Raw genomic sequence first — 25,950 nt, 5'->3', positions numbered from 1 at the left:
AAATACAGCTCTACTGTCACACCACACAAAATCACACACACTCACATGCTATGTACAAAGACACACCGACACTGGGGTGCCTGGGTGGCACAGTCTGTCAAGCGTCTTGATCTCAGCTCAGGTCATGATCTCACAGTTCGTGAGTTCAAGCCCCACATCAGGTTCAACGCTGATGGTGCAGAGCCTGCTTGGGATTCTGTTTCTCCTTCTCTTTGCTCCTCCCCCGCTTGTGCTCTCTCTGTCTCTCTCAAAATAAATAAATAAACTTTGAAAATAATAAAAATTTTTAAAAGTTAAAACAAAACAAAACTAAACAAAAAAACAAGACAAACAGACACAAACCACATTCCTCACACACACACAGCGCCAACTTATGCAAACATCGGTAAATGCTTGCTCAGCTGCGCAGACTCCTCTGCATTCCTATAGCCCAGAACAGGGGACGAGGGATGAAGTACTTCTGCTGGGCGTGGGGTTTCCTCTGGGCCCCAAAGCAATAGCAGCACTTCAGAAGGTGCAGTGGGCCGGCGGAGATACTGGGGGCGGACACGAGCAAGGGATGAGGGTGGGAGCGAGACTGAAAGGACAGCGATGGTAGAAAATGACAGACCGAGGATTCCTTCAAGTCAGCAAGTACTTCTGGAACACACAACAGCCGTAACGGAAGGGGCGCTGACTGTATTTAGGGTCGTATCCCGATGGTGGCACACAGTACAGAACTGGGCAAATCACTCGAGCACCGGGAGCCTCAACTCCCACATCACTAACCCTGTGACACCTGCCTATCCTGCATGCCTACGGCGTGCTCAGCATGCTGTGTGGCAGCAAATGACAGCTACCGTTACCACGGTTGAGGACAATGGGTTCCAGAGACAGGCCCGGCCTTTACTCAACCCATTCAACAAATATATCTTAAGGACCTACTAGATATGACTGCTGCTACTTTAGGAATTTGGGTTACATTAGAAGAACAAAGACCTTGTCCCTCATGGGACTTAGGAGGACACCGTGTCCTGGCCCTGCAGAGAACACAAGAATGAAAAAGATCCCTTATGTGATCTTGTTAGGAAAGAAAAAAAAATGTTTCTAATTAAAAAAATGGTACACGACTATACATTCTAAAATGTACAATATGGACAGAGCCTCAAATCTTTGAGTGGAGGCCAGCAAATTTTTCTGGAAGGGGCCAGACAGTAAATATTTGGGGCCATAGGATCTCTGTGGCAACTACTCAACTCTGCTGTTGTATCGTAAAAGCAGCCACAGACAATACAAAAATGAATGAGTGTGGCTGTGTTCCAATAAAACTTTAAGACAAAAGGAGCTGAACTATAGTTTCCCAGTCCTTGTTTGAGAGTGTTTCTTGGAGAATCTAGATAAGGGAGGTGAAGGAGGCTTGCTTCGCTTTCAAAAATGCAAGTAAACATCAAAAACAATTTATTCCTTGACACTTATTTAGTTTTGACAATCCTTTTAAAAATTACAACCCCGTTCCCACATTCCCATCCCCCTACCCCACAGAACTTCTCACCTGCGAACATTCTATTTATTTATTATGTCAATTATTTAGTGTCTGCCTCCCCTTGCTAAAACAGAAGTCCTATGAGGGATGGGGTCTTTGTTCCTAAAGCACTGACAGTCATATCTAGTAGGTCCTTAATAAATATTTGTTGAAAGAGTTGAGTAAAGGCCAGGCCTGTCTCCAGAACCCATTTCAGGCTCGCTTGTGTCTGTTTCTGTTCCTCAGGAATCTCTTGATTCCTGCCCACTTCCACCTTTATGCAAACACAGACTCCTGTTTGTCTGTACTTGCTTTTACAGTGATTTGCAATTATCTTTTAACATTATCTGGCTTCACTAGAAATTTATAAGTCATTGGAAAGGAGGGACTAGGTCACTTTGGAAATCTCTCTTCAGCACAAGGCAGTGCTCAAATGTTTTTTGAATGTATGAGTGAAAGGATGTGATCTGAATTCAAGCCCCAGCCCTGCCCACCCCACCTAGGGCTCTAGTACCTCTGTCTATGCAGGGGGCGACATGGCCCCCTCTCACTTCCAATCCTGCTCTTCTGAGCACCTATAACGTACCAAGCTCTGACGCCTCAGGACTGAATGCTGGATCAAAAGAAGAGCAAAAAGATTTAGGATTATGGTCACTACCCTCAGTTTATGGCACAGTTCAGGGAAACAGGCCATGAACTCCAGAAACTGTAATATGGTATAGAAGGTTAAGTTCTAAGGGGACAGGAACTGTGCCTCAGTCACCTTTGTACCGTTCCTCAATGCCTCGCACAGCACCTGGCACATTATACAGGAACCGATAATAGAAGTCCACATTTTTCTAAGCTGATACTAAATGCTAGGCCCTGGGCTGAACACTATATACAAATCATGGCATTTCATTTACACAACTTATTTTAGAGATGAGGAAACTGAGGCTCAGAGAAATTATAACTTGCCCAAGGGCACACAGCAAGTGAGTAGCAAAACTGGGACTTATGCCCATCACTCCAAAGCCAGTGCTTTTAAGCCTGACACTAGTATTGGAGAGAAATGAGGGAGAGTGGGAGGTGGGGAGGGAAGGGAAGGAGGAAGGAGTAAGAACAGTGCCACAGGAGTTCGGGAGTTCAGGTGACACCCGCATGGCTCCCTGAAGAGATCAAGGACGAGCTGCTAAATGGAAAAGGAGGCATCTGAGCTAGGACTTACAGGATAGGTGAGCAAGATTGGGACTTACAGAGAGATGGGGAGACCACCATCTACTAAGAACACAGTGACAAGTAAGGTACAGATACACTTTCAGGTCACATTTCAAAGATTTGGGGGAGAGAAGGGCCCATCAGTCTTGGCTTCCCAGGAGGCCCAGGGGTACAGGGAGGATCTGAGGTGGGAGACACTGGGGGCAGTGGTGAAGCGACCAGGACTAAGAAATAAGAGCCAAGCAGATGGGGCTGGTGATCACAGATGCTGAAGGTCAAGGGCTTGGGTTAGAGGGAAGGGGCTAAGCTGGAAAGTGGTCTGAAGGGTCAAAGTTCGGGGTCTTTAGAGTCAAGTCAAGGGGTAGGGGGTGGGAGGTAATGGGGAGAGAAGAGCTTGGAAAGACCAGGGACAAGGTGTTGAACAACAGGGAAATGTATCGGGGAGCTGCATAACGGGTCAGTTAGAGGAGGCCATAGGGGTCCGAGGGTCCGAGGGTCCGAGGAGATGACCTGGGGAGAGGAGGCACAGGCTGCAATCAGAGGTGTCAGGGAGCGGGAGCCAGGAGGCTGGGTTGTAAGTAGCGGGGAGAAGCCGATGGCGGAGTCGAGGATACGCGCCTCCCAGAGGACAGGAGCTGGGTTCTGAGTAGCGGACTGGCTTGGGCGGGAGGCTAGGGAGATGGGGAGGGGCTGGCCCCAAAAGTATGGCCAGTGCCAGGGCGGGCTGGACTGAAAGGCCAACAGGAGGGCCTGAAATAAGGGCTGAGGCCAGCCGCCTGGCCGCGCGGGCCAGGGGCGGGGGCCAGGGGTCGGGGAGGGGGTACCACCGGGTCCCATTTGCTCCCCACTGGGTCCAAGGAGCAAAGCCACAGCCTCTAATTCCCGGGAGAGAGGGAAGGGGCCATGCTCAGAGTTCCCCACAAAGCCGTATCCGCCTCCCCCGCGACCTCGGGCCCACCCAGGACCCACCTCGCTCCCGCCGCTCGATCAGGGACAGCGCTGCCTCTGTCGGCCGGGGGAGGAGCCGGAGCCGGAACACAGAGAGGACCCGCCCTACACCTCCAGGATTGGGTCCTGAGGAGGATCCTTCATTCTCACTGGCTGTATTGGCTGCCAGAAGGCAAGAAACCCAGGCGGGCTCGCCAATAAGCTTTGGTCTCAAACAAAGCCTGCTGGGAGTTGTAGTCCTGAGGAAGAGCGTAGACTCCGAGAAGAAATTTGCGAAGTTTAGAACTGAGCAAGTGGAGACCGTGTTCCCTTCCAAGGTCGTCGGATCTCCTTCTACGCTCACACGAGAAAAACCCAGCGTAGTTTTAACCACGCGTCTGGGAAGTAATTGAAAACCTAGAGCTAACCTACATGACCTCCACGTGTCATGAACTCAGTTTTTTCTTTACTTTGAATTGGTGACCCTTGGTCCTGTAGACATCCGTGAAGCCTTGAATTCCGCGCTTCACGCGAGGTTTATCCTTAAAATCAAAGGATTGTAGAACTAGAAGGGATTTTAAAGATCCACTAACCCAATCCGCTTGTGAGAAGTTAGACGTTTCCTGTGCAAGGAGCTGCCTCTGGGTCTCCCAACGCTCCTGCACAGGGATTTTTTTTCCTCGGTCCTACATAGATAAACCTGGCATTCCTCAATCCGACACAATACAACTTCTAAGGTATCCAGGATTAGGATTTTTTTTTTTTCAAATTTTTTTGAAAAAAAAAAAAAAAAAAAAAAAAGCCTAATCCAATATTCTCATATCTGCACGGTATTTCTTGTCTTCAGAGCTAGATAATCTACATTTATAATACCAGTTTACTGCCTAGCCATTTGGAGCACCATTTTCCTCCCCCATAAAATCCCTGGCAGAATTGTTCTAAGGATTAAATGAGTTAAAGCTTCTGCTTCCACAATGTCAGTTCTCTTCCGGCTGGTAAATTCTCTTGGGTGCAGCCAGTGTGAACAATGGGAATTAGATTAGGATATTCAGGAAAGTATGTTTGAAACTGAATATGAGTGAGTGAAATATAAATCCTACACACACACTATTGCTTATAAATTGATATAAATAAAATAGTGAGAAGGCAGATCAGAAATAAACTGTGGCTTTATTTCTAACTGTGGTTAAAGCTTGCTTGGGTGAATTCAAGGTTGTTCAAAAACCAATCCCATAATGTGCTTGTCTGTTACCAGTCCAAAGCCTTTCCCCACAACTTCTCGTTCATGTACAAAAGCAAACAGAAAATTTCACCCATGCACTGTGATAGTGAACTTTATATATCAACTTGACCAGGCTACAGGGTGCCCATATATTTGGTCAAACATTATTCTGTTTCTGTAAGGGGGGTTTCGGATGAGATTAACATTTAAATTGGTAGAGTGAGTGAAGCAGAGTGCTGTCCCTAATGTGGGCCTGCCCCATCCAATCAGTTGAAGGCCTGAATAGAACCAAAAAGCTGACCCTCTCCTAGTAAGAGAGAATTCTTCTGGCCTGACAGTCTTCAGCCTGGAACATCCACTTTTTTCCTACTTTCGGACTCAAATGGAAATATCGGTTCTTCCTGGGTCTCAGGCCTGTCAGCCTTGAAACTGGAACTACACCATTGGCTCCCCTGGGTCTCTGACTTGCTGACTAACCCTGCAGAGAGATCTTGGGAAGTGCCAGCCTCCATAATCATATGAGACAATTCCTTGGAATAAATCTCTTTATACATGTAAATATAACACAAATACATTTTTCTCTGGAGGACCCTAACTATTATAAGCACCAACAGAGAGAACTTCTGACAGAAAGATCTAGTTTCTGTTGGGTAGAACTGTGTGCTCATCTGCAAACTGATAGCCAGTACCTCCACAAAGAGACCAGATCACCTTTGTGGAGTGACTTGAAAGTGAATAGGCTTCTTTCTGCAATCCACACCAAAAAATGAGGCTCATTATTTTATCCTCACACATGGTCTACCGACTTCCTATTTGAAATCAATACTCTCTGACCTAAGAAGCTGTTTGCCACACAAGTAGTCAAGTCTACCAGAATGATGGTCTTATAGGAAAAAAAAAATGCCTCTACCTTTGTAGTTAAAACTACTGTTTTTCTGGCTGGGCCTCTCTAAATCCCGGGAGGAGATTCAAAAGGGCCAGGGTAACAGACGAACTCATCCATGGCTGTTTTTTCAAGGTCACACGCACAGCTGGGCTGCTGTGTTTGAAGCTGTGTGTCCCAGCTCCATGATTGTACTCTGCAGTCTTTGGGGGATTATAGCTACCTCATTTAAAATTCTTATACCTGGTTATCATCAATAGGTAAGTTAGCTTTGAAAACATGTACATTAGCTCTGGATGTCAGGACACTATGCTGCAAAAAAGCATCAAGGAAATAGAAAAGAAAGGATGGCCTGTTTTACCCCTCTAGCTGACCTACCCCCTGTTCCAGAAGAAAGAAGAGTGTGTGACCCAAAAAATGTTTACTTTTAAAAAGCTGACTTTGGGAGCTAGAGGCCTGCCCTGAGAAAAGAAGAAACGCCATTCTGGAGGAGATCAGAGAAAAGTCAGGGACTGGGCACCATAACTTCATGACTAAGAGGTCAAGAGCAAGCTGAAGTAGAGTGAAGTTCCTCTATAAATAGCCCCTCGAGTAGAGAACACCTGTATCTTGGTGACACACATTCACCATCACCACCTAAACTTAATGTGATTGTTCGTCTGGTTTTCAAGAATTCTTCCAGGGCAGTGGGAACTTTAAGTCCCCAGAAGGATGACAGAGTTTAGAACTGAGCCCTGGGAGGAAGGTGATTTGAACAGAAATCACAAGGTTTAGATTTGGGGAAAGGAGATGAGATGTTTCAGAATCAGGTGTTGGGCCAGGAGCCTAAAATGCAGGGCCCGGTGCCAGACCTTCAGGGGGGCAGATAATGAGGCACAGCCCTAAAAAGAAGGAACTTTGAGCCCCTGAAGGGCAGGGCCAATGTCAGAAGGCCAGGGCAGGATCATATCCCTGAGTGGGGAAGGCTCCGGTGCTTGAGGGGGGAGTAAGGAAGGGTCCACCTTCATGGCCACGTCTCCATTAGCCTGGCCTTTTTCTTCTGGCTTGGGGACAGTTGATGGCTCTGATTTCTGGAGTTCCGAGCAAATGATTAGAGGCGCTGTATTTTTCCCTCCATCATGAAGGCAAGGCTCGAAGAAAGGGCGAAGGGGGCCAGAGAAACTGTGGGTGAAAGTAAAAATGTGGGATCTGCTGGTCACATTGTAGAAGGAAATGACTCCAGCTTCATAGTCTAGGAAAACCCCCACACACCGTGGCGGCTCTTTCAGGCGCAGGATGGTCTGCGGGGATGTGAGAGCTTCATACTTCTTCTCACTACTCTGTCTTACAAGCCAGTGTCCATTGGCCGGCGTGGCAGTGACCTTGCCCTTCCTGCCCACGGACTCGCTACACACCCCCAGGGCCCATTTGGTCTTGTCTCCCACGAACACCTCCCAGTAGTGACAGCCCGCCGTGAAGTACTCAGCTCCCAGGACGCTGACGACAAAGTCAAATCTCTGGGGGCCGTCGGGCACAGGCTGCTTTCTTTCTCCAAGTTTCACACATCTCCGGTCCTCAGACAGCATGAGTTTGGGATGTGCTGTGTCCGGGTCCAGGGTCACTGCCACTGCAGAGAGTCACCAACAGGTGAGGCTGGGGAAGACAAGGTCTCAGATCCCCTGAGATCTTTGGGATATTTGGGTAGCTTTGGAGGGAAAGATAATCCCTAGGCTGTGACCACTGTCATTGGTCTATTTGAGTCCATGGTTCGCCCTCCCCTATAAGTACTAGAACCAAAGAAAACTGTCTTCCAGTCCCCCAGGTCTGTTGGCGGTGTATTATGTAAAAGAGGAATAAGTATTTCATCATCTGTGAAGCTGCCTTAATCCTTAGGAAATACTGCCTTTGTCTTCGATGTTCCAAAGGAATCTAATGTATGATAATAAACATGGGCTTTGATGTTAGATCCAGTAGCCAGCTAGGATGTCCCAGCTCTGCCACTCGCTGGTTATGTGATCTTGGGCTTGTTGTTTATCTCCCAACTTTAGTTGCTTCCTCTGTAAAATGGGAGTAGGGCTGTTGTACAGATTTGAGGAACTAATGCAGGAGATAGTGCCGAGTTCACACAGTGAGGGTGTGATGCTCATTTTGGTAGCTAAAATGGGGCACCTGGGTGGCTCTGTCGGTTAAGCATCTGACTTCGTCTCAGGTCATGATCTCACAGTTCGTGGGTTCAAGCCCCACGTCGGGCTCTGTGCTGCCAGCTCAGAGCCCAGAGCCTGCTTCAGATTCTGTGTCTCCCTCTCTCTCTTCCCCTCCCCTGCTCATCATCTGTCTCCCTCTGTCTCTCAAAAATAAGTAAACATTATGGGGCGCCTGGGTGGCGCAGTCGGTTAAGCGTCCGACTTCAGCCAGGTCACGATCTCGCGGTCCGTGAGTTCGAGCCCCGCGTCGGGCTCTGAGCTGATGGCTCAGAGCCTGGAGCCTGTTTCCGATTCTGTGTCTCCCTCTCTCTCTGCCCCTCCCCCATTCATGCTCTGTCTCTCTCTGTCCCAAAAATAAATAAAAACATTAAAAAAAAATAAGTAAACATTAAAAAAAATAAAATTATTGCTTATAATTACTATAGCTAAATGTTAGTATAGAGAAAAGGATTCAAAAGGATTCTTCCTTAAAATTGTGGATTATAAGGGTCACAGTGAGCCTCTCTCCTTCACCAAGTACAGAAAACAGGCTCTTCTTGGAGAGTAAATCCATGAAATCTGTACTCAGTCAAGGTGGTGGGAGGAAGCCGGACCTCGAATGTCAGAAGAGTTTGTGAGCTCCTGGAGTGCCAACCAAGGTGACCTGATGTTCTCTTAAGTGCCAACTCACCGATTCTATTAGACCTGCCTGAAGGAAGACATGTGGATAGAAGGGGGATGAGCAGCTGGAAAACTGATACGGACTACAAAGCAGTGAAAATAACAGGTCTCGTTAAAACAGCAGCAACAGATCGCAAGCTATTTCGGAATAAAATGAAAAGAGATGTGCAAATCTTTTAGGATGAGCCTGCGAAACTTTTGTGTAGTCCGCGTTGTTGGAGCTTCTGCGTCACCCATTCACTTCTCTGAGAGTCTCAATCACCACGCCCCAAGAAAACTGATCATCAGAGAAAGAAGGATGTGGTAGGGGTGTGGAAAGAGACAAGAGCACTGGCTGTTGGCCCAGCTGTGGGATAGGAAGGACCTCCCCAACTAGAAAGCATGGAAGAGACAATACAGGAAAAGATGAATAAATTTGACTCCATAAAAAACAAAATGTTCATACATAAAAAAATAATATTATAGGGAAAGTAAAATGAAAATGTCAGAAAAATAGAAAATGTCAGAAAAATAAAAGTCAGAAAGTCTGACATAGAAAATGTCAGAAAAATAAAAGAAAAATAATTTGTGAAAAACATGACAAAGACTAGTATGCTTTATATAGAAATAATATCCTCACAAATCAAAAAGTAGGCAGAACAGGGGCGCCTGGGGGGTTCGTTCGGTTAAGCATCCGACTTCGGCTCAGGTCACGATCTCATGGTTCATGAGTTCGAGCCCCATTCTGGGATCTGTGCTGAAAGCTCAGAGCCTGGAGCCTGCTTCGGATTCTGTGTCTCCCTCTCTCTCTGCCCCTTCCCCACTGGCACTCTGTCTCTCTTTCTCAAAATAAATAAGCATTAAAAAAAAAAAAAAAAAAGTAGCCAGAACAGGACAGGAGCAGACAAGTCACAAAGATGAAATGTGAATAACCAACAAACCTAAGATAAATCTCAAAACTCATAGAGAACTCATAGGAAGATCAAAACAAAGAGGGGAGACTTCCTAACTCTAAATGTGAACCCCAAAATCACAAAGATTTTTCAAAACTGATAAGCAGATAATCAGATTTGATTTTTACAAAGTTCTAAATGACAGTCTGAATTCCTCAGGACCAGAGCAATGGGCTCTGAAATGTGGATGATTTGGCTGGTGTGACTTACCAAAGTGCAGCCGGGCCCTCCTCCAGCCTGGAAGACGTAAAGGGGATGCCTGAGTTTAAGGACACAGAAACGGGGAAGTCTTGGGGCTTGGGGGTCAAATGCAGGGAAAGTGTACCTCACCTGAGTTCGCTGCAGCTCTCTTCAACTCTAATAAAAGAAGAAACCAGGGGGTGAGCTATCGCTGGAAACACAGAATTCACAGGAGACAAGGTGATACAGGAGTTATAAGCACGTGGGACACTTACTCAGTTCATTCCGGAGGGTCTCTAAAGAAGAAACACAGTTGGACCAATCAGAACAAGGGCATCGACCTGCCCAGAATGCTGCGGTCCCATCCCAACCACACCCCCACATGAGATCCTGGGGAGCAATGCCCTGAGCTTCCCCGGTGACAGGGCCGGCAAGAGCAGCGGGCCCCCAGCCGTGGGCCAGCGCGCCCCAGAGACACCGCAGAGGGTCACCAAATTCCTGCGGCCCCCACAACTTCCCGGCAGACCAAGTAATAACACATCTTCTACACCCAGGTCACGACAACATCAACATTTGTAGATGTTGCGGGAGAAGCCTAAAATATCAGTTCACTTGAAACTACCACCGAATTTCCACTAGATTTTCTTCTGTATGTTTCCTCAGTGTAAAATAAAATAGACATGTCACATGCCTGAAGACTTTTTTGTTATAAAGAGGTTCTCGTTCGTGAAGTGGGGGAGACCCACTTCTCCACACGTTCACTTTAAAGAGGACGCACATGCTTTGGATCCCACCTAAAGGAATGTCCCCCCTAGGTGATCAAAGGGGGTCTTCCAGGCGGCTTCCCCTTTGGGAGGTACAGCTCTTCCCGGTAAAATGGTTCCCGCATAGAGACCAGATAACAGTTATGCGGGAAACAGGAACAGGGAATAGTTGAGAAAAGAGGGCTGTGGGAGCCAGGATATCCCCAGCCCCCAGGGCCTCAAGTATCCTTGCCCCCCTCTTCTGCCCCAACGAGTGAAACTGAGACACTCATCCTAGAGCAAAGATGTCAGCAGAAGGAGGTTTGCGCCACAGGTGAGGAGCGGAACTTACTGAGCACTTTATGGAGCCTTCCTAAAACAAACAAACAGAAAAAGGCACAAGTGAACACATGTGGCCACTTTATCCCTGGGACGCACGCGGGAAGGCTCATGGCTCCGTCCCCTACAGTGAAGGGGGCGATGACCATCCTGTCGGCCCCTAATCCAGTCACATCTCTCAAAGCTCAGACCCGTGAACCTGGCAGCGCCACTTTCCCCAGTGACCCAGGCTGCCCAGAACTTCGGTTTCTCCCTTCTCTTCCCTTTTTGCCCGGCTCCTTTTCTCTTTCTGTCTGTTTCTGTACGTTTGTGACTGTGTGTACACGGGTGTGTCCCTTGCTCTCCTTCTATAACCTACTGTTTATAATAGCTATGGTGTCCAGCGGGAGGCCTATAGCATTGGCTTGTTGGCTCGTATTGTTCTCGACAGTAACTCCGCTGAAGAACTGCAGAGAGATTGGTAAATTTGGAGATCCCAGGTCTCGGGACATAAACTGTACGCTCCTGAGACTACTGTGCTTGTGGCTTTTCTGGAGGCGCCATCCAGCCCACATTTTCTCCTAGCACCGGCCTTGCCAGACAACTAAAGTTACACGTTCGAGTTCACTGCCAGGCCCTGTGCTAAGGGCGGGGCATGTGTTAGGCATTAGGCACTTGGGCAGTGAAACCGAATACGATACAGCCCCCAAGGAGCTTATGGTTGATTTTTACTATTCCCACTACTAACAGTCTCCATTTATTGTGTCCTGTTCTCAGAACGAGGTGGGCACTGAACCCCCTCCACCATGTGAGGTGCATACAATTAGTATCCCCATTTTATAGAGTAGTTGTCTGAGGCTCAGAGGGAGGTGGAAATTTGCCCAGGTGACCAGGCTAGTAAGTGGCCGAGGAGGCAGGATTCCAACCCACATCTGTCTGGCTCCCAATCAGAGGTCAGCCCCACTACACCACCGTTCCTTCCGCTCTTGAACAGAGCAGCCATAGCATCCCTGAGTTGTGCACGCACCCACACTTCCATCGCCTTGGAGGAGATGTAAGCAGGGAGGAGAGGAGATGCTGAAATCGGTGCACATAGAGCCATTTCTGGTCCAGTGACTTGTCTTCCCAGCAAGACCTTAAGGGCATAGCCCCTGTTTGTTTGTGTCCTGAGTGTCTAACTTTTATGCTCAGTGGCTTACAGCAGACACTCGATTAATGAAGATGAAATGGCAGGAAGAAAAAGGAGTACCAGGCTTTGTAATAAGAAGTTTTGTCTAGTTGAGTCCTGAAAACAATCAGGTGAGGGAACTTGCTGTCCCCATTTTACAGACGAGAAAACTGAAGCTCAGAGCAGTTAAGTGCCTTGTCTAAGGCCGGTAAGCGGCAGAGCAGTGATCTGAGCCAGGTATCACTGACCCAGTCGCTGACTCCAGAGGCCGTGACCCTCCCATCGTATGATACCGCCTCTCTCGGTGCAAAAGTTGTATGGATTCCTCAGATTTTTCATACACCCCACATGACCATAATAACACCTTTCTAAATAGCAAACAGACCTTCTTTTTCAGTGATTGACAGAAAGGCTGGTGAAGGGACCTCAGGCCAATCCAGACCCGTGAATGCTGATCAAGTGCACCCCCTCACCATGGCCACCGGCCCTATAAGCCCTTGATATTGGAAAGTGAATTCCAATAATATTAATGGAAAATGTGTGTGTGTGCGTGTGTGTGTGTGTGTATAAAGTATGTATCATAGACTGTCAGCATTCATGTAGAAATAGAAAGAATATATTCTTTGTTATTTGTTCCCTACTCTTTATTCTACACATATAATTACCTTTTTCTTTTGCGTGGTCTGAGAGAAGATTTTCTAGAGAAAGAAAAGTAAATGAGATTCTGTGCTGTTACTCTGAAGGTCCCCGATGCCTATTGAGTTCACCTGCTCTTGAACCTCCCTATCTCCACCTCCACCTCCCTGACCCAGGCCCTCACCATCTCTCATCTGGATGACAGAAGTGGTGCCCCCCCAACCTGCCCCCACATCTTGTCCCATTGCTCCCTCTGATCCTTTCTCAACACTGCAGCCGGAGAGAGCTTCTCGAAGCACAATTCTGGCCAAGATTGCCCGGTTCACTGCTTTACCACTGCTCTGATAGGAAAGACCAAAACCCTTCACGTGATCTACAGGGCGTCACCTGGGCTGACCCCTGCCAAGTCCATAGCCTCATCCGCTGTCATCTTTGGCCTCATTTCCACACTGTGTTTCTTTCACATGCTGTTCCTTCTGCTGCACATGGTTTTCTATTCCCTCTTCCCTCCAGACCGCCTGTCTTCCAGATCACACATCACTTCCTCAGGGCCCCCCTCTCCTGTCCCTGAAGCTTGGTTGGTTCCTCCTGGTTACAGTCTTTACAACCCTTAGAACTCCCTCTTGTGGCATCTGTGCACAATTTGTTTGTATAATCATTTCATTCACATATGCTTCCTTGATTAGACTGAACGCCCCAAGAAGGCACAGACTGTGTGTGTTTTTACTCGCCATTATGTCCCCAGCCTCCAGTATGGTCTGGGGTGCTTCGGAGACAATTACTAATTGTTGAACGAATAAAAGCTTCCCCCACGTTAGATCTACATGACTCCCACAGGAGTGGAGAGCAAGACCAAGGAATGAGTTCACATACAAAAACCACCAAACATACTGGAAGGCAAGCTGTGACAACTAAGAGTCTGCAAAAACTGGAAATGGCAGGTATAGACCCCCCACCACCCCTGCCACCAGGACATCAGATGTTGGGACTTTCAGGTGCACAATTTAAATCAGTGGTCATTGGGAGCACAAAACCAATAAAACACAGTAACATCCCCACCAAGCTCAAGACACTTACCTACCTCCACCACCTGTTCATAGAGAAGATTCTCTGGAAGAAAGAAAGATGTGTCAGCTCAGTTAAAGGAAGGACTTTTTCTAGTAGGCAGGGTTGTCCAAAGATGGCCCACGCAAGGTGCCTGAGTAGGACTTTGCTCCTCGTCCCTGTGGGTGTGAGACTATTTGAAAGGATTAGAGGATCTTCAAACCATCAGATGGGGAAAGAAGTGTTGGCTTATACGACTTTCAGGATCCTTTGTGACCCCAAGATCCTATGAAATTCAACCACATTCACAGGGGTTTTATCTAATGGATAGCACTGCATTTCTTCATTAATTAGAAGACTGGCATGATCAGTATTTTCCTAATTTATCAGAAGATGAGAATTCACAGCTCTGCCCAGGAGTTTTCTGCAGTTTCTTTGACCCTCTCTGCAATGTGAGTCCCCCAGCATGGCTCTACCAGTTTGCTCTCAGCCAGCTTGCAGGGTCTGCAACCTAGGGAAAACTCATGTCCACATCTACTTCCTCCCGGCCATTTTCTAGAGAAGCCTCAGTCCCACTTCTCAGTCTCGGCTGGGACTCCCTTACCACTTAGTTACCTTTGGATCTTTTTTGCTTCCAAATGAGGCAAACGCCTGCCATGATGAGAAGCCCCAGGAAAGGCAGGATCACAGCAAGAGCCAGTGCTGAGGAGGAGATCTTCCCTGGAGATGGGGCTGAAACAGAAACCGCCAATGACCACCCTCAAAGGGCCCCACTTCAGATGGCAGGCGGCTCAGGCACATCCCAACCGTCTCCATCAAGTTTAGGGAGAGACCTCCGGCCAAGACAGGTGAGTGTCTTTGCTTCTCTCAGTAACTCCAACCCTGGATGACCCAGGGACAACTTTAAAGTGAGATGCTCGACCCTTAGGAGTGGTGTTGATGCTTCCGCCCAAAGACAGTGGGTTAAACTCAGCCTTTCAACCACAACCTCGTGCTGCCTTATATGAAACCATTATCTGGGGACTTTGGAGGATAGGAGGTACTTCCTCAGGGGCCACCTCCACTCTTCTCATGAGTACCCACCTGCCTCCTTGTCAAGTGAAACAACAGTCAGTGACATCTTTGCCCTGAGCCCTAGCAGCAGGGGCAGAACAGATTCTGGGGTGCTACAGCAGTAGACTAAAGCCTAGCCAGGAAGAAAGGAGAAAGGAAAGAAGAAAAAAAAGAGCAGAAGAGGCTCCGTGACAAGTGGTGGAGAGCCTAGGCTGGATGCGAGACCTCACTCAACATTATGTGACCCTGAGCGAGAGACTGAGCCTCCCCAAGCCTGGCTTACCATCTGTAAAATAGAGATGATAATAATCCTTGTTCCACTGGGTTGTTGGGAGATTTAAAAGGATCATGGGGCACCTGGGTGGCTCAGTCAGTTAAGCATTTGACTCTTGGTTTTGGCTCAGGTCATGATCTCACGGTTCCTGAGTTCCAGCTCTGCATCGAGCTCTGTGCTGACAGGGCAGAGCCTGCTTGGGATTATTTCTCTCCCTCTCTCTCTGCCCCTCCCCTGCTCTCTTGCTCTCTCTCTCTCTCTCTCTCTCTCTCAAAATAAATAAACTTAAAAAAATTAAACAATAAATAAATAGGGGCATCTGGGTGGCTCAGTCGGTTAAGCCTCCAACTTCGGCTCAGGTGATGATCTTGCAGTTTGTGAGTTTGAGCCCTGCACTGGGCTCTGTGCTGACAACTCAGCCTGGAGCCTGCTTCAGATTCTGTGTCTCCTTCTCTTTCTGCCCCTCCCCAGATCCCTCTCTCTCTCTCTCATTCTCTCAAAAATAAATAAACATTAAAAATTTTTGTTTAAATAAAGAAACGGATAGGCAGGTAAAGCACTTAGCACTCAGTGAGAGGCAGTAGCAGTAGTAAGAGAAGGGAAGGGGCAGAGGTCATGACCCTTGCTTACTCGGGACCCCAGGCCACAGTCTATCTTTCTGGGCTCTAAAACCACTCTGCTCTGCCACATGGCCTCCATGTCTCAAGGATCTTTAAAAGGTTCATACCCCTTTAACCCCTCAATTCTACTTCTAGAAACACATTCTAAGAAAATAATCAAAGTCACTTGCCAAAATTTGTGCAAAGGTGTCCACTGCACCACTCATTATAATAGGAGAAAAAATTAGAAACCATCCAGATGTCCAGAAATAGGGCTTCGATTAATTTTATTCAGCTATAACCACACAATGAAGTACTATGTAGCCCTTAAAGATCACGTTGCAGAGAACTACTGAAGGACATGGGTGGAAAATGCTCATGACATTAGAAGTGGAAAGGAAGAAGACACCAGGTAGAAAATTACATACGTGCAAAGACATAGGCACTCAGAGATACACGCACACAAGACAGTCTTGAAAGAAATGCCCCAGGGCCCCCGGGGTGGCTCAGTCCCTTAAGCGTCGGGCTCTTGATTTCTGCTCAGGTCATGATCTCATGGTTCCTGGGATCCAGCCCCACATCGGGCTCTGTGCTGACAGCATGGAGCCTGCTTGGGTTTCTCTCTCTCCTCTCCCTCACCCCCTCCCCCTGCTTGTGCTCTCTCTCTCTCTCTCTCAAAATATATAATTGTTTTTAATGTTAGCAGCAGTTCTCTCTAATTTATGACATTATAGGCCATTTGTTGGTTTCTTTAAAATGTTCCTCGTTTTTTTTTTTCAAGTTTTCTACTGCAAACATGTGTTACTCTTAGAATTTAAAAAAATGTGAAAATTCTTTATAAGGTTTCCACTAAGGTAGGAGTTTTCACCAGGGGCTTCAAGCCCATTTACGGCCCCAGCTTTTACCTGCTATGACCATGGCTGCCGTCTTCTCTTGGCCAAGGGCCAAGTTGCGGAAGGTGCAGGACACGTTCCCCAGCGTGCTGTCCCTGACTCTGCTGGACACCGCTGTCCGGAAGAGCCCAGCTTCCAGGGAATGGGCCTCCGACAGCGATAGAAGCACCCTGCCCTGAGGGTCTCTCCACTCGGCCCAAGGCTTTGGGAACCATCCCGCCGACCTGCACACCAGCTGGATCCATCCAGCGTCGTAGCCCTTCACGTGGATGTAAGGGTCGGAGCCTACAACTGCGAGGGGGACAGGGAACAGAGACGCCTGGCCGTCGGGGCGCGGTCCCCGCGGGAGCCCTCCCCCCCCTTCCCACGGTCTCCCGGGGTGGGGGGCAGCAGGGGCTGCTCACGGCACGTGCATGCCCACCCTCTCCCCACCTTCATCCTCCTCCCCACGGGGTGAGACAGTCTCTGGCTTCATCCTCATACCTTCTCCAATCCGCCCCTAGGGTAACTGCACCCCACGATTCAGATCTTGGGGGCACCTCGGTCCCCCTTGGACAATGACTAACCAGCCACCTGCAGGGTCACGGTGCCCTCTCGAGTCAGGTTTCCGATCTGGACCTGGCATCGGTACTGCCCTCGGTCCTCCAGCCGGACCTGGCGGATCTCCAGGCTGACGCTCCCCTCTCGGGCGTCCCTCCGCATGGCCGTTCGCCCCTTGTACTCCGGCATCACGCCTTCCTCCCGGTCTTTCCCGTCCCGGAACACGTGCACCGCCTGGGAGCGGTCCGGGTGTGGGGACCGCAGCCACGTCACCGCGGTGGGCACGGTGACCGGCCACAGGGCGAGCGGGCAGGGCAGCTCGGCTGTGCCCCCTAGCGGGGCCAGGTGGAAGTTGCCGGTGTCCCCTGTGCGGTGCGGACAAAAAAGGGACAAGGGCGTCTGGGAGGGATGGGAGCGCAGGAGCTGTGCCATGGACGAAGGGGACGTCTTGGGGAAGGGCAGGGCCTGGGAAGGGCCTGGGAGAGGACCGGGGGGGCGGGGGGGGGGATAAGTGAACGCGAGAAGAAATAAGGCCCCCTTGAGCTTGGGTCTCCTTCGCAGACGTCCCGGACACGGGAAGAGGTTCACAAACTCCTACCTGACACACGCGTGGGCAGGCAGAGGAACACGAGTGCCACGAGGCAGCCGGAGAGCCAGGCGCCCGAGGAGCCTGCCATCTCCATCCGAACTAGGAGGACAGACACAGGGAGACACCAGAAAGGGCTGGTGAGCTTGATGAGGGAACGGGGACAATGGAGGAGGTGGGGGCGCAGGCACGAGACGCACAGCAAGCACTCTGGAATCCCACAGCCCAGCTTGGCTACTTACCTCCGTGGAAACTCGTGACTTAACTTCTCTGAATAACCTTGTGACTGAGGCTCTGCTTCTCCATCTTTAAAATGGGTATAATAACTGTGCCTCCTTGCAGGATTATTGTGAGGATTGGAGGAGGTAAGTGCTCAACATGGAAGCCGTGACTGAGGGCCATGGTGACAGGGAGGCTAAGACACTGAGTGTGATTTCGAAGGCATAGGCAGGGGTCTGGAGAAACAAGAACTTACACCCGGAACTAACCAGGTGCACACCAGAATATAGGCTTCTTCTAGCATTTAGTGTCTCAAGCCAGGCTTGGCAAGGGCCTGTTGCTGGCCCTTCCACAGTTGCTCTTCCATGCACAGTGGATTCAAGTCTTAGCTCCATTCATGTACTAGCTCCGTGTCCCTGGGAATATTGTTTAAAATCTGTGGGCCTCCAGTGCTTAATCTATAAAGGGGGGAGCTTCTTCCCAGATGCAAGGAGATAATGCATGGAAAGCACTTGCCGCAAATGCCCGGCAGAAAAAGTGCTCAATAAAAGTGCTGTAGTTGTTATTACTAAATCACCTTGTGCATTAACCACAGTTTAGTTATTACTAAATGCACCTTGCGCATTAACCAAAAGGACACCCTAGAGGGTTCCCTACTATAAAACTCTCCCCACCTACTTGCGACTGCCTGAAATTCCTTTAGCGGGAACCAAACCTTTTCATGCCACAACCGGGGATGAAGTTTAAAGGTAAAAAACACTCCAGGGAAGAGATAATGTCTCTTGAATTCTCCCCAAGATTTCAAATCCTTTCTAAAGAGGAGGGTTTTTGTAGAAGTCCTCAGGTCAGGTCCCGGAAGGTCTTGGAATAGAGCAAAAAGAGACTTGGCGGAGGGGGGGCCATCAAAAGGAGGAGGAAAAACGGAGGATGGACTTAAGCTTTGAACGAATTTCCAGTTCTGCTTCTCTCATGGCAAACAGCACACTGCTTTAGGGTTGTTTTTGTTTCTTTGTTTTTGTTTTTCAGTCACGACGCATGTAATATCCATCTCTAATCCCCTAGGGTTGCAAATGGCAACACAGCACTAGGACACACTGAGGTTAGGATGACAATTAGGACATTCCCCCCCCCCCCCCATCCCACCCACTTTCCCACAGGTTACCAGCTACTCAGAAACTGAATAGAGAAGTTAGGCAAAGGAGACACATATTTCATGTGTCTTTTTTTTTAAGTGTGTATTCTGTTGTTGGGTAGAGGGTGACAAGTGTAATGTAAGGTCTTAGCTTTTTTTATTAAAGATGTGACTTTCATGCATAATCTCATCTGAGAAGAGCAAAGAGTAAGCCAATGGGAAAATTCCCAAGAATCTAAGGCTAAATAAAGCCAAATGGTAAAAGAAAAGCTAGTAGACCTAGCGAACTGAGGGCTGGAGTCAGATGCCTTGGTTTCTGTCTTGTCTTGGTCCCTAACTGACTATGTGACTCTATAACTTTGAGCAAATCACTTAAACTCTTAGGCCCTGAGTCTCCTGTCTTGAAAATAGGAGATTCACTTACATTTGCTGAATTCATTGTAAGTTGGGAAGGAACAAGAGGTAAAGAAACGTTACTTGGGGGCGCTTGGATAGCTCAGTCGGTTAAGCATCCACCTTCAGCTCAGGTCATGATCTTGCAGTTCGTGAGTTCGAGCCCCACATTGGGCTCTGTGCTGACAGCTCAGAACCTGGAGCTTGCTTCCGATTCTGTGTCTCCCTCTCTCTCTGCCCCTCCCCCACTCACACTCTATCTCTCTCTGTCTCTCAAAAATAAATAAAACATTAAAAAACAGAAATGTATTTGCCTTTGATTCAGTAAGAAATATTCTGGAAATCTACTCTAAGAAAAGAATCTTAAATATACAAGGTCACATGATCTCAGCAGTATGTTTATAAAAGTGAAAAACTGGACTATCTATAGGTACATCAATAAGGAAATGACTAAGCAAATTATGGTTCATCAAGCCTGTGTTTCAAATGATTAGCTTCAAACTAATAATGATGTGTTAAAATCAAAATACAAAATAACATATTTACAATGATTATAACTAAAGAGTGTGTAAGAAAGGAGTTGAGAGGAAGTCCTATAAAATATGAATATTGATAATTAAGGTGTTGGTGGGGCACGTGCGTGGCTCAGTCAGTTAAGCATCCAACTTTGGCTCAGGTCATGATCTCACAGTTCGTGAGTTCAAGCCCTGTGTTGACAGCTCAGAGCCTGGAGCCTGCTTCAGATTCTGTGTCTCCCTCTCTCTCTGACCCTTCCCCACTTACACTCTGTCTCTCTCAAAAATAAATAAACATTAAAAACATTAAAATTAATTAAGGTGTTGGAAATATAGACAATTTTTTCTCATCTCTATTTCCTAACTTATTAATAAAGCATAATAAAATAATAAAAAGACATAACACAAAACTAAATTTAGCAAAAAATAAATTCACTTATTAAGGGATTTTGATTAGATGGAGCTTTTCTTAACCGACTGAGCCACCCAGGTGCCCATAGATGGAGCTTTTCTAACTCCAGTATACTATAAAAAGGAAAAATTATATATCGAGTGTTTGTCTTGCAGTTCTTTGCTAGAAATAACTTAATTTGGAAACCTGATGCCTACATTTACAAAATTACGAAGAGCAGGATTAGTCAGATTGTAATTTTGAGAGCCTTCAGAGGGCAGAGCAGTGCTGAAGGAGAACCAGGGTATTCAATGTACGTTTCCAAGTCAGATGGGGAGAAGAAACCTAAGTAAGATCGGGAGGAGAAACAAAAGATGGTAGAAGGGGGACAGGGTAGAAGAAAAAGACTGAAAGTATAAAAGGGTGAACAGACAGTGTGTGGGAATCCTCCATCACTGGCTCTCTGGGTACTACCTCTGCTATGAGTCCCCCCATAGTACAGCAGGTCCCCCAAACACATTGTTAATCTAATTAGGTATTTTTTCATTCCTATACCTGAACTTTAACTTTTGCTTTGTACTTATCCAACTTCAAGGAACTAAAAGCCATCTTTCCTATCTTCCCTGGTCGTGGCTATAAATTCTCTTAGACTCTGTGAGCCCCTCACACTTGCCCTCTGGGATGAGTGTTTCCTGCCCTGCCAGTCACCTGCCAGTCAGCCAGCTCCAGCTCACATCCAGAAGAGCCCCATGGCATTTCAGCCATTTTTTTTTAATTTTTTTTTCAACGTTTTTATTTATTTTTGGGACAGAGAGAGACAGAGCATGAACAGGGGAGGGGCAGAGAGAGAGGGAGACACAGAATCGGAAACAGGCTCCAGGCTCCAAGCCATCAGCCCAGAGCCTGACGCGGGGCTCGAACTCACGGACCGTGAGATCGTGACCTGGCTGAAGCCGGACGCTTAACCGACTGCGCCACCCAGGCGCCCCTCAGCCATTTTTTAAAAGTTTTTATTAAATAAAATATATTGCTTTTTCTATCCCGTAGAAAATCTGGAAGTTATCCAAAAAATAGGTAAAATTTTTAAATTTATTTTTTAAGTGTACATTTTTTTTAATGTTATTTTCAAGAGAGAGAGAGAGAGAGAGAGCAAGGGCGAATGTGGGAGGGGCAGAGAGGGGGACAGAGGATCCGAAGCAGACCCTGCAATGACAGCAGTGAGCCCAATGTGGGGCTTGAACTCACAAACCATGAGATCATGACTTGAGCCAAAGTCGATGCTCAACCGATTGAGCCACTTAGGTGCCCCTAAAACTTTTAAATCATCTGAAATCTCTCCACCCAGAGATATATTTCGTCAAATTTTTTCCCATGCATGTATATAACTTTTTTTAAAAAAATTGGACCATACCATATATGCTGCTGATATCTGTCATGTTCCCTAACCACTACATTATGTGCATTTTCCCATACCATCAAATATTCTTTTAATGACTTATGTGCCACGGATATCATGGATATTCGAGAATTTTTGTTTTTAATTTTTTTTTCAACGTTTTTTTATTTATTTTTGGGACAGAGAGAGACAGAGCATGAACGGGGGAGGGGCAGAGAGAGAGGGAGACACAGAATCGGAAACAGGCTCCAGGCTCTGAGCCATCAGCCCAGAGCCCGACGCGGGGCTCGAACTCACGGACCGCGAGATCGTGACCTGGCTGAAGTCGGACGCTTAACCGACTGCGCCACCCAGGCGCCCCCGAGAATTTTTAAAGTAAATCTATATTGTAGGATATTTAGGTTGTTTTCCAACACATTGCTGTATTAAGCATCGCTACCAGATAAGACCTGGAGGGCCAGAGTTAGAAGTCTGAGCCCTAATCTTGGTTTAGTCCCTAACTGTTGACTTTGTAACTTTAAGCAAGTCACTTAAATTCTTAGGCCTTGAGGTTCCCATCTTTAAAATAGAGACTTTTAATTTGCACTGCCAAATTGCCTTCTAGAAAGGTCATATCAATTTACCTAAGTGAGGAAATTGCTTGTTTCCCCACAAGATTGCCATCACATGGCTTCATGTTTTTAACAGAATCTTTGTTATTTTAATGAGTAGCAAAATGGTATCTCTTTTATTTTTTATTTATGTAAAAAATTTGTTAATGTTTTTATTCATACTTTGAGAGACAGAGAGACAGGGTGTGAGTGCGTGAGGGGCAGAGAGAGAGAGGGAGACACAGAATCTGAAACGGGCTTCAGGCTCTGAGCTGTCAGCACAGCGCCCCACACGGGGCCCAAACCCATGAACCGTGAGCTGAAGTCGGGCACTGAACTGACTGAGCCATCCAAGTACCCCAAATGGTATCTCTTTTAAAAGAATTAATGGTGTTTTGTTTTAATTTATTTTTTTTTTTTTTTGATTACTTATTATTTGGACTTTGTCAGTTATCTAAATACTTTGCCCATTTTTTTGTGTGGGCATCTGTCTCTTTAATGGTTTGCAAAATTCTTCACATAGCAACAATTTTCTTTCTACTACACATGTTGGAAATATGTTGTCCCCGGGCACCCATTTACGTTTAAGTTTTATTTATTTCTTTATTTATTTTACGTTTAAGTTGTAAAGAGTTTAATTTCAAAGCCTTCTAAATCAGAAAAAACAAAACAAACAAACACAAAAAACCACGCACTGGAAGTTCCCTTGACAACCCCAAGCAGGCTAAGAAGACTCCTCAAATCTACAAATGATTGGTCTAGATGCACAGAGCATAGGACCTGGCTAATAAGAAGGACTAAATACATGACAGCTGTAATAATAATAACACTATTACTTCAGTGAGAGTCTTTTTTTTTTTTTCAGTGAGAATCTTTAGACAAAACCCATCCAGCCCCCTTGTCCCTCATCCTTTTATACTTATCTCCACTTGCCCCATTTTGTCTTCTAAAATGTACTTGTGAGTAAGGAGAAAGGGGACAGTTTCTCCAACAAACTTGAGGATCCCGAAAAAGTCAAAGGACTAAGGAGAATGAAGAGGAGAGAGAGGGAGGACTCACCACCTTTGGAATCAGGGGCCCTTGTCCCTCACCAGCAGACCTGGAGTCTCCAAGCTGGGAACGCTCCCTCCGTCCATCCACGGAGATCAGGCTTCAGGCAGGAGCATCAGGTAGGGCTGAGGTGAGCCTGGGAAGAGTTCATCTTTTATTCTCAGCCCTCAGCCCTCGGGCCTCAGGCCTCAGCCCTCAGGCCTCAGCCCTCAGCCCTCAGCCCTCAGCCCTCAGCCCTCAGCCAGGGGCTTCTCCTGCCCCACACACTCCCCTCTAGCTGCCTCCTTCCTATACACCAACCAGCCACACCCTGCCTGTCCGCCCCTGATAAAGGAACAGAGCAGAAAGGAGGCTCCCTAAAAGGGAGGGAACCTCCCAGTGCTACCCGCTGCGAGGGAACTTTGCCCCAAAGCCTCCTTCCCCTCCCAGGCGGAGGGAGTGATTCCCTTCCATATATTTCCATCCTGTCGCGTTCTTTCTCACAAGCTCGCTGCCCTTTGCTTTCCATATTAGAGTAAAATTGAAGATTGGTTTCAAAGACACCCACCAATGAACCACCTTCCTTACCCCACTACCTTTATCTCCAGCTGCACCCTGACATGTGCTTTCTGGCAAACAGACTTGCTGACTGTCTCCCAACATGTGATAAACCCTTTCCTGCCTGTCTTGCTTTCATAACATCCATAACTGCATATGCACAATATCCATAATTGTATCCTTAATAATGCAGTATATATCTTTATTTATCTTTGAACTTTGTAAAAATGTAATACATTGTACGTAATTCCCTGTGACTTCCTTTTTTTCACTCAACCTTAGTTTCTGAGTCTAGCAGACATGGGTGGTGGACACCATATCCCCTCAGCAACCCCCCTCCCCGGATCCTGGGGTAGCTGAAACTTGCAGGCAAGCTGCCAGCGTGCCACCTCAAAGACCACAAGGTCTCTTTGCTTGTCTGACTCGGCTCTACACAAAGGGAAGGCTGTTCGACCTGTGTGCCGCCCAGAAGTTCGGGAACCGTAATGCCCTGAAGGGATCAACTGGGCAGTGACAGGCGTCAGTGGAAAAGGCTCCAGCCTCACACCCTGAGGGACAGTTCTGAGCTGTATTCTATGCGACACCTCAGAGAGTTGCCAGAGGAAATGAGCACAGTAGCGCACAGATGTCATTAGCTCAATAATGCACATTTTATTGGTTTTTTCTTCCTTTTCTTCTCACCCATCCCTGATTCCTGGGATCACCTCCTAACTCTTGCACTGAAGGACTCGGTTCACACTCTGCTTTTTGGTGGAGTACAGATTAAAATACTGAAATTCATCCAGATTGATTCAGAGAGCTCTGGTACGTTCCTTCACCACTGGGTGGTAGACATTGTATGAATATACCAACAGTGTGTCTAGTCCCTCATTGATAAAAATGTGGGTTGTGCCTGGGCCTTTGCTTTTACAAACAGTGCTGCTGTGAACATTCTTTCCTGGCTCACATGTGCAAGAGTTTCTCTAGGAGAGCAATGTGCGGGGTCCATGGGGTCCATGAACTCCGGAAGCCCCTGAGACCCTTTCCTGAGGTCCCCCAGTATTGTTATGCTCGTAATAATACTAAACTGTTATTTGCTTTTTTCACTGTGTTGACATTTCATCTGCCGTTGTGGGCTTGATAGCTTCCCAATAAAAAAAGATCATGCTCTTGAGATTGGTAGTGACATTAATAATTAGCGATTATTTGTTTTAGGGGCGCCTGGGTGACCCCGTCGGTTAAGCATCCGACTTCGGTTCAGGTCATGATCTCATGGTCCGTGAGTTCCAGCCCCGCGTCAGGCTCTGTGATGACAGCTCGGAGCCTGGAGCCTGCTTCGGATTCTGTGTCTCCCTCTCTCTGACCCTCCCCCGTTCATACTCTGTCTCTCTCTGTCTCAAAAATAAATAAACGTTAAAAAAATTTTTTAAATGTAATTAGTGATTTTTTGACATTATATAATGAAATGTGTCAACATTTGAAAGACCTGTGTAACTCAGTGAACCAGTTACTTCCAAATGACTAATGCATGTCTTGACAAAATCATGCAAAGGTAAAAGATCTACTCAAAATGCAAGAGAATTCAGTGGTAACAGAGTCTGAAAAGTTCATTGCTGGCTTATACATTTTAAAGTTGCTAGGAGAGCACATCTTAAAGGTTCCCACCACAACCAAGAAATGTTAATTATGTGACCCGATGGAGGTATTAGCTGACTTTATGGTGGTAATCATTTTGCAATATATAAGGGTATCAGATCTACAAGTCGTACGCCTATATGTCAATTTTATCTCAGTAAAGCTGAGAGAAAAAAAGACAAGAAAAGTTCACCGGGATGGCTGCAGATCCCATGCTGCAGTAACCTTTCAGAAACTACCATTGGCCAAGTTTGGCCAAAGTATCAAAGAAGAATATCCACAATTACTTGAGAAGGCGATTGAAATGCCCCTTTTCCAATCACATCCACTTCAACCACACAGCCTACTGCAGCGGATCAAATTTTTTAAGAGCTGATACGAGAATACAGCTGTCTTTTATCAAGCCAGACGCTTAAAAGGTGTACAGATGTGTGAAACAAAACCACTCTTCTCACTAATTATTTTGTTTCAGAAAATAGCTGTTCTCATAAAACATATTTTGTTTATGCTAACATGTAAGGACATGTTTAAATGAAGTAATAATTTCTTAGTTTAATTTCCACTATGGCAAATT

General features: G+C 46.9%; 2 protein-coding genes across 4 annotated transcripts in view; both read right to left on the bottom strand.

Annotated features, from left to right (window-relative positions):
* ZNF691 (zinc finger protein 691) overlaps positions 1-3,730 on the bottom strand; it is a 5,741-nt gene extending 2,011 nt beyond the window's left edge. Inside the window, exon 1 of the mRNA XM_040469879.1 lies at positions 3,668-3,730. The gene's annotated coding sequence lies outside the window, so the exon portion shown is untranslated. The remainder of the gene's footprint in view (positions 1-3,667) is intronic.
* Positions 3,731-4,776: 1,046 nt separating this feature from the next.
* On the bottom strand, positions 4,777-24,560 carry ERMAP (erythroblast membrane associated protein (Scianna blood group)). 3 transcript variants are annotated; one of them, XM_040469875.1, is made up of 12 exons: positions 23,235-24,560; positions 17,552-17,641; positions 16,980-17,318; positions 16,426-16,704; positions 14,210-14,326; positions 13,628-13,660; positions 12,580-12,612; positions 10,781-10,801; positions 9,961-9,981; positions 9,836-9,862; positions 9,716-9,742; positions 4,777-7,336 (listed from the first exon to the last, which is right to left on the bottom strand). In XM_040469875.1, the coding sequence occupies exons 2-12, from the start codon at positions 17,634-17,636 to the stop codon at positions 6,612-6,614; spliced, it is 1,707 nt and encodes a 568-aa protein (XP_040325809.1). In that variant the 5' UTR covers positions 17,637-17,641; positions 23,235-24,560; the 3' UTR covers positions 4,777-6,611. The 3 variants fall into 3 exon arrangements, with proteins under 3 accessions (XP_040325809.1, XP_040325810.1, XP_040325812.1); XM_040469876.1 differs by having other exon boundaries at positions 23,238-24,560; XM_040469878.1 differs by lacking the exon at positions 9,716-9,742.
* Between the last annotated feature and the right edge of the window lie 1,390 nt (positions 24,561-25,950).

This window comes from Herpailurus yagouaroundi, unplaced genomic scaffold (genome assembly GCF_014898765.1).
Source record: "Herpailurus yagouaroundi ecotype Mexico unplaced genomic scaffold, PumYag 77, whole genome shotgun sequence".
NCBI classification, from domain to species: domain Eukaryota; kingdom Metazoa; phylum Chordata; class Mammalia; order Carnivora; family Felidae; genus Herpailurus; species Herpailurus yagouaroundi.
This window is presented reverse-complemented; position numbering and strand designations above follow the sequence as displayed.

Bases quoted from the DNA above. Each gene is read 5' to 3' on its own strand.
- ERMAP (XM_040469875.1), bottom strand. From the start codon at position 17,636: ATGGAGATGGCAGGCTCCTCGGGCGCCTGGCTCTCCGGCTGCCTCGTG. The intron at 10,802-12,579 runs GTAATTATATGT...TGTTTGTTTTAG, and splicing joins AGACCACGCAAAAGAAAAAG to GAAGGCTCCATAAAGTGCTC. The intron at 9,863-9,960 runs GTAAGTGTCCCA...TTCTTTTATTAG, and splicing joins GACCCTCCGGAATGAACTGA to AGTTGAAGAGAGCTGCAGCG.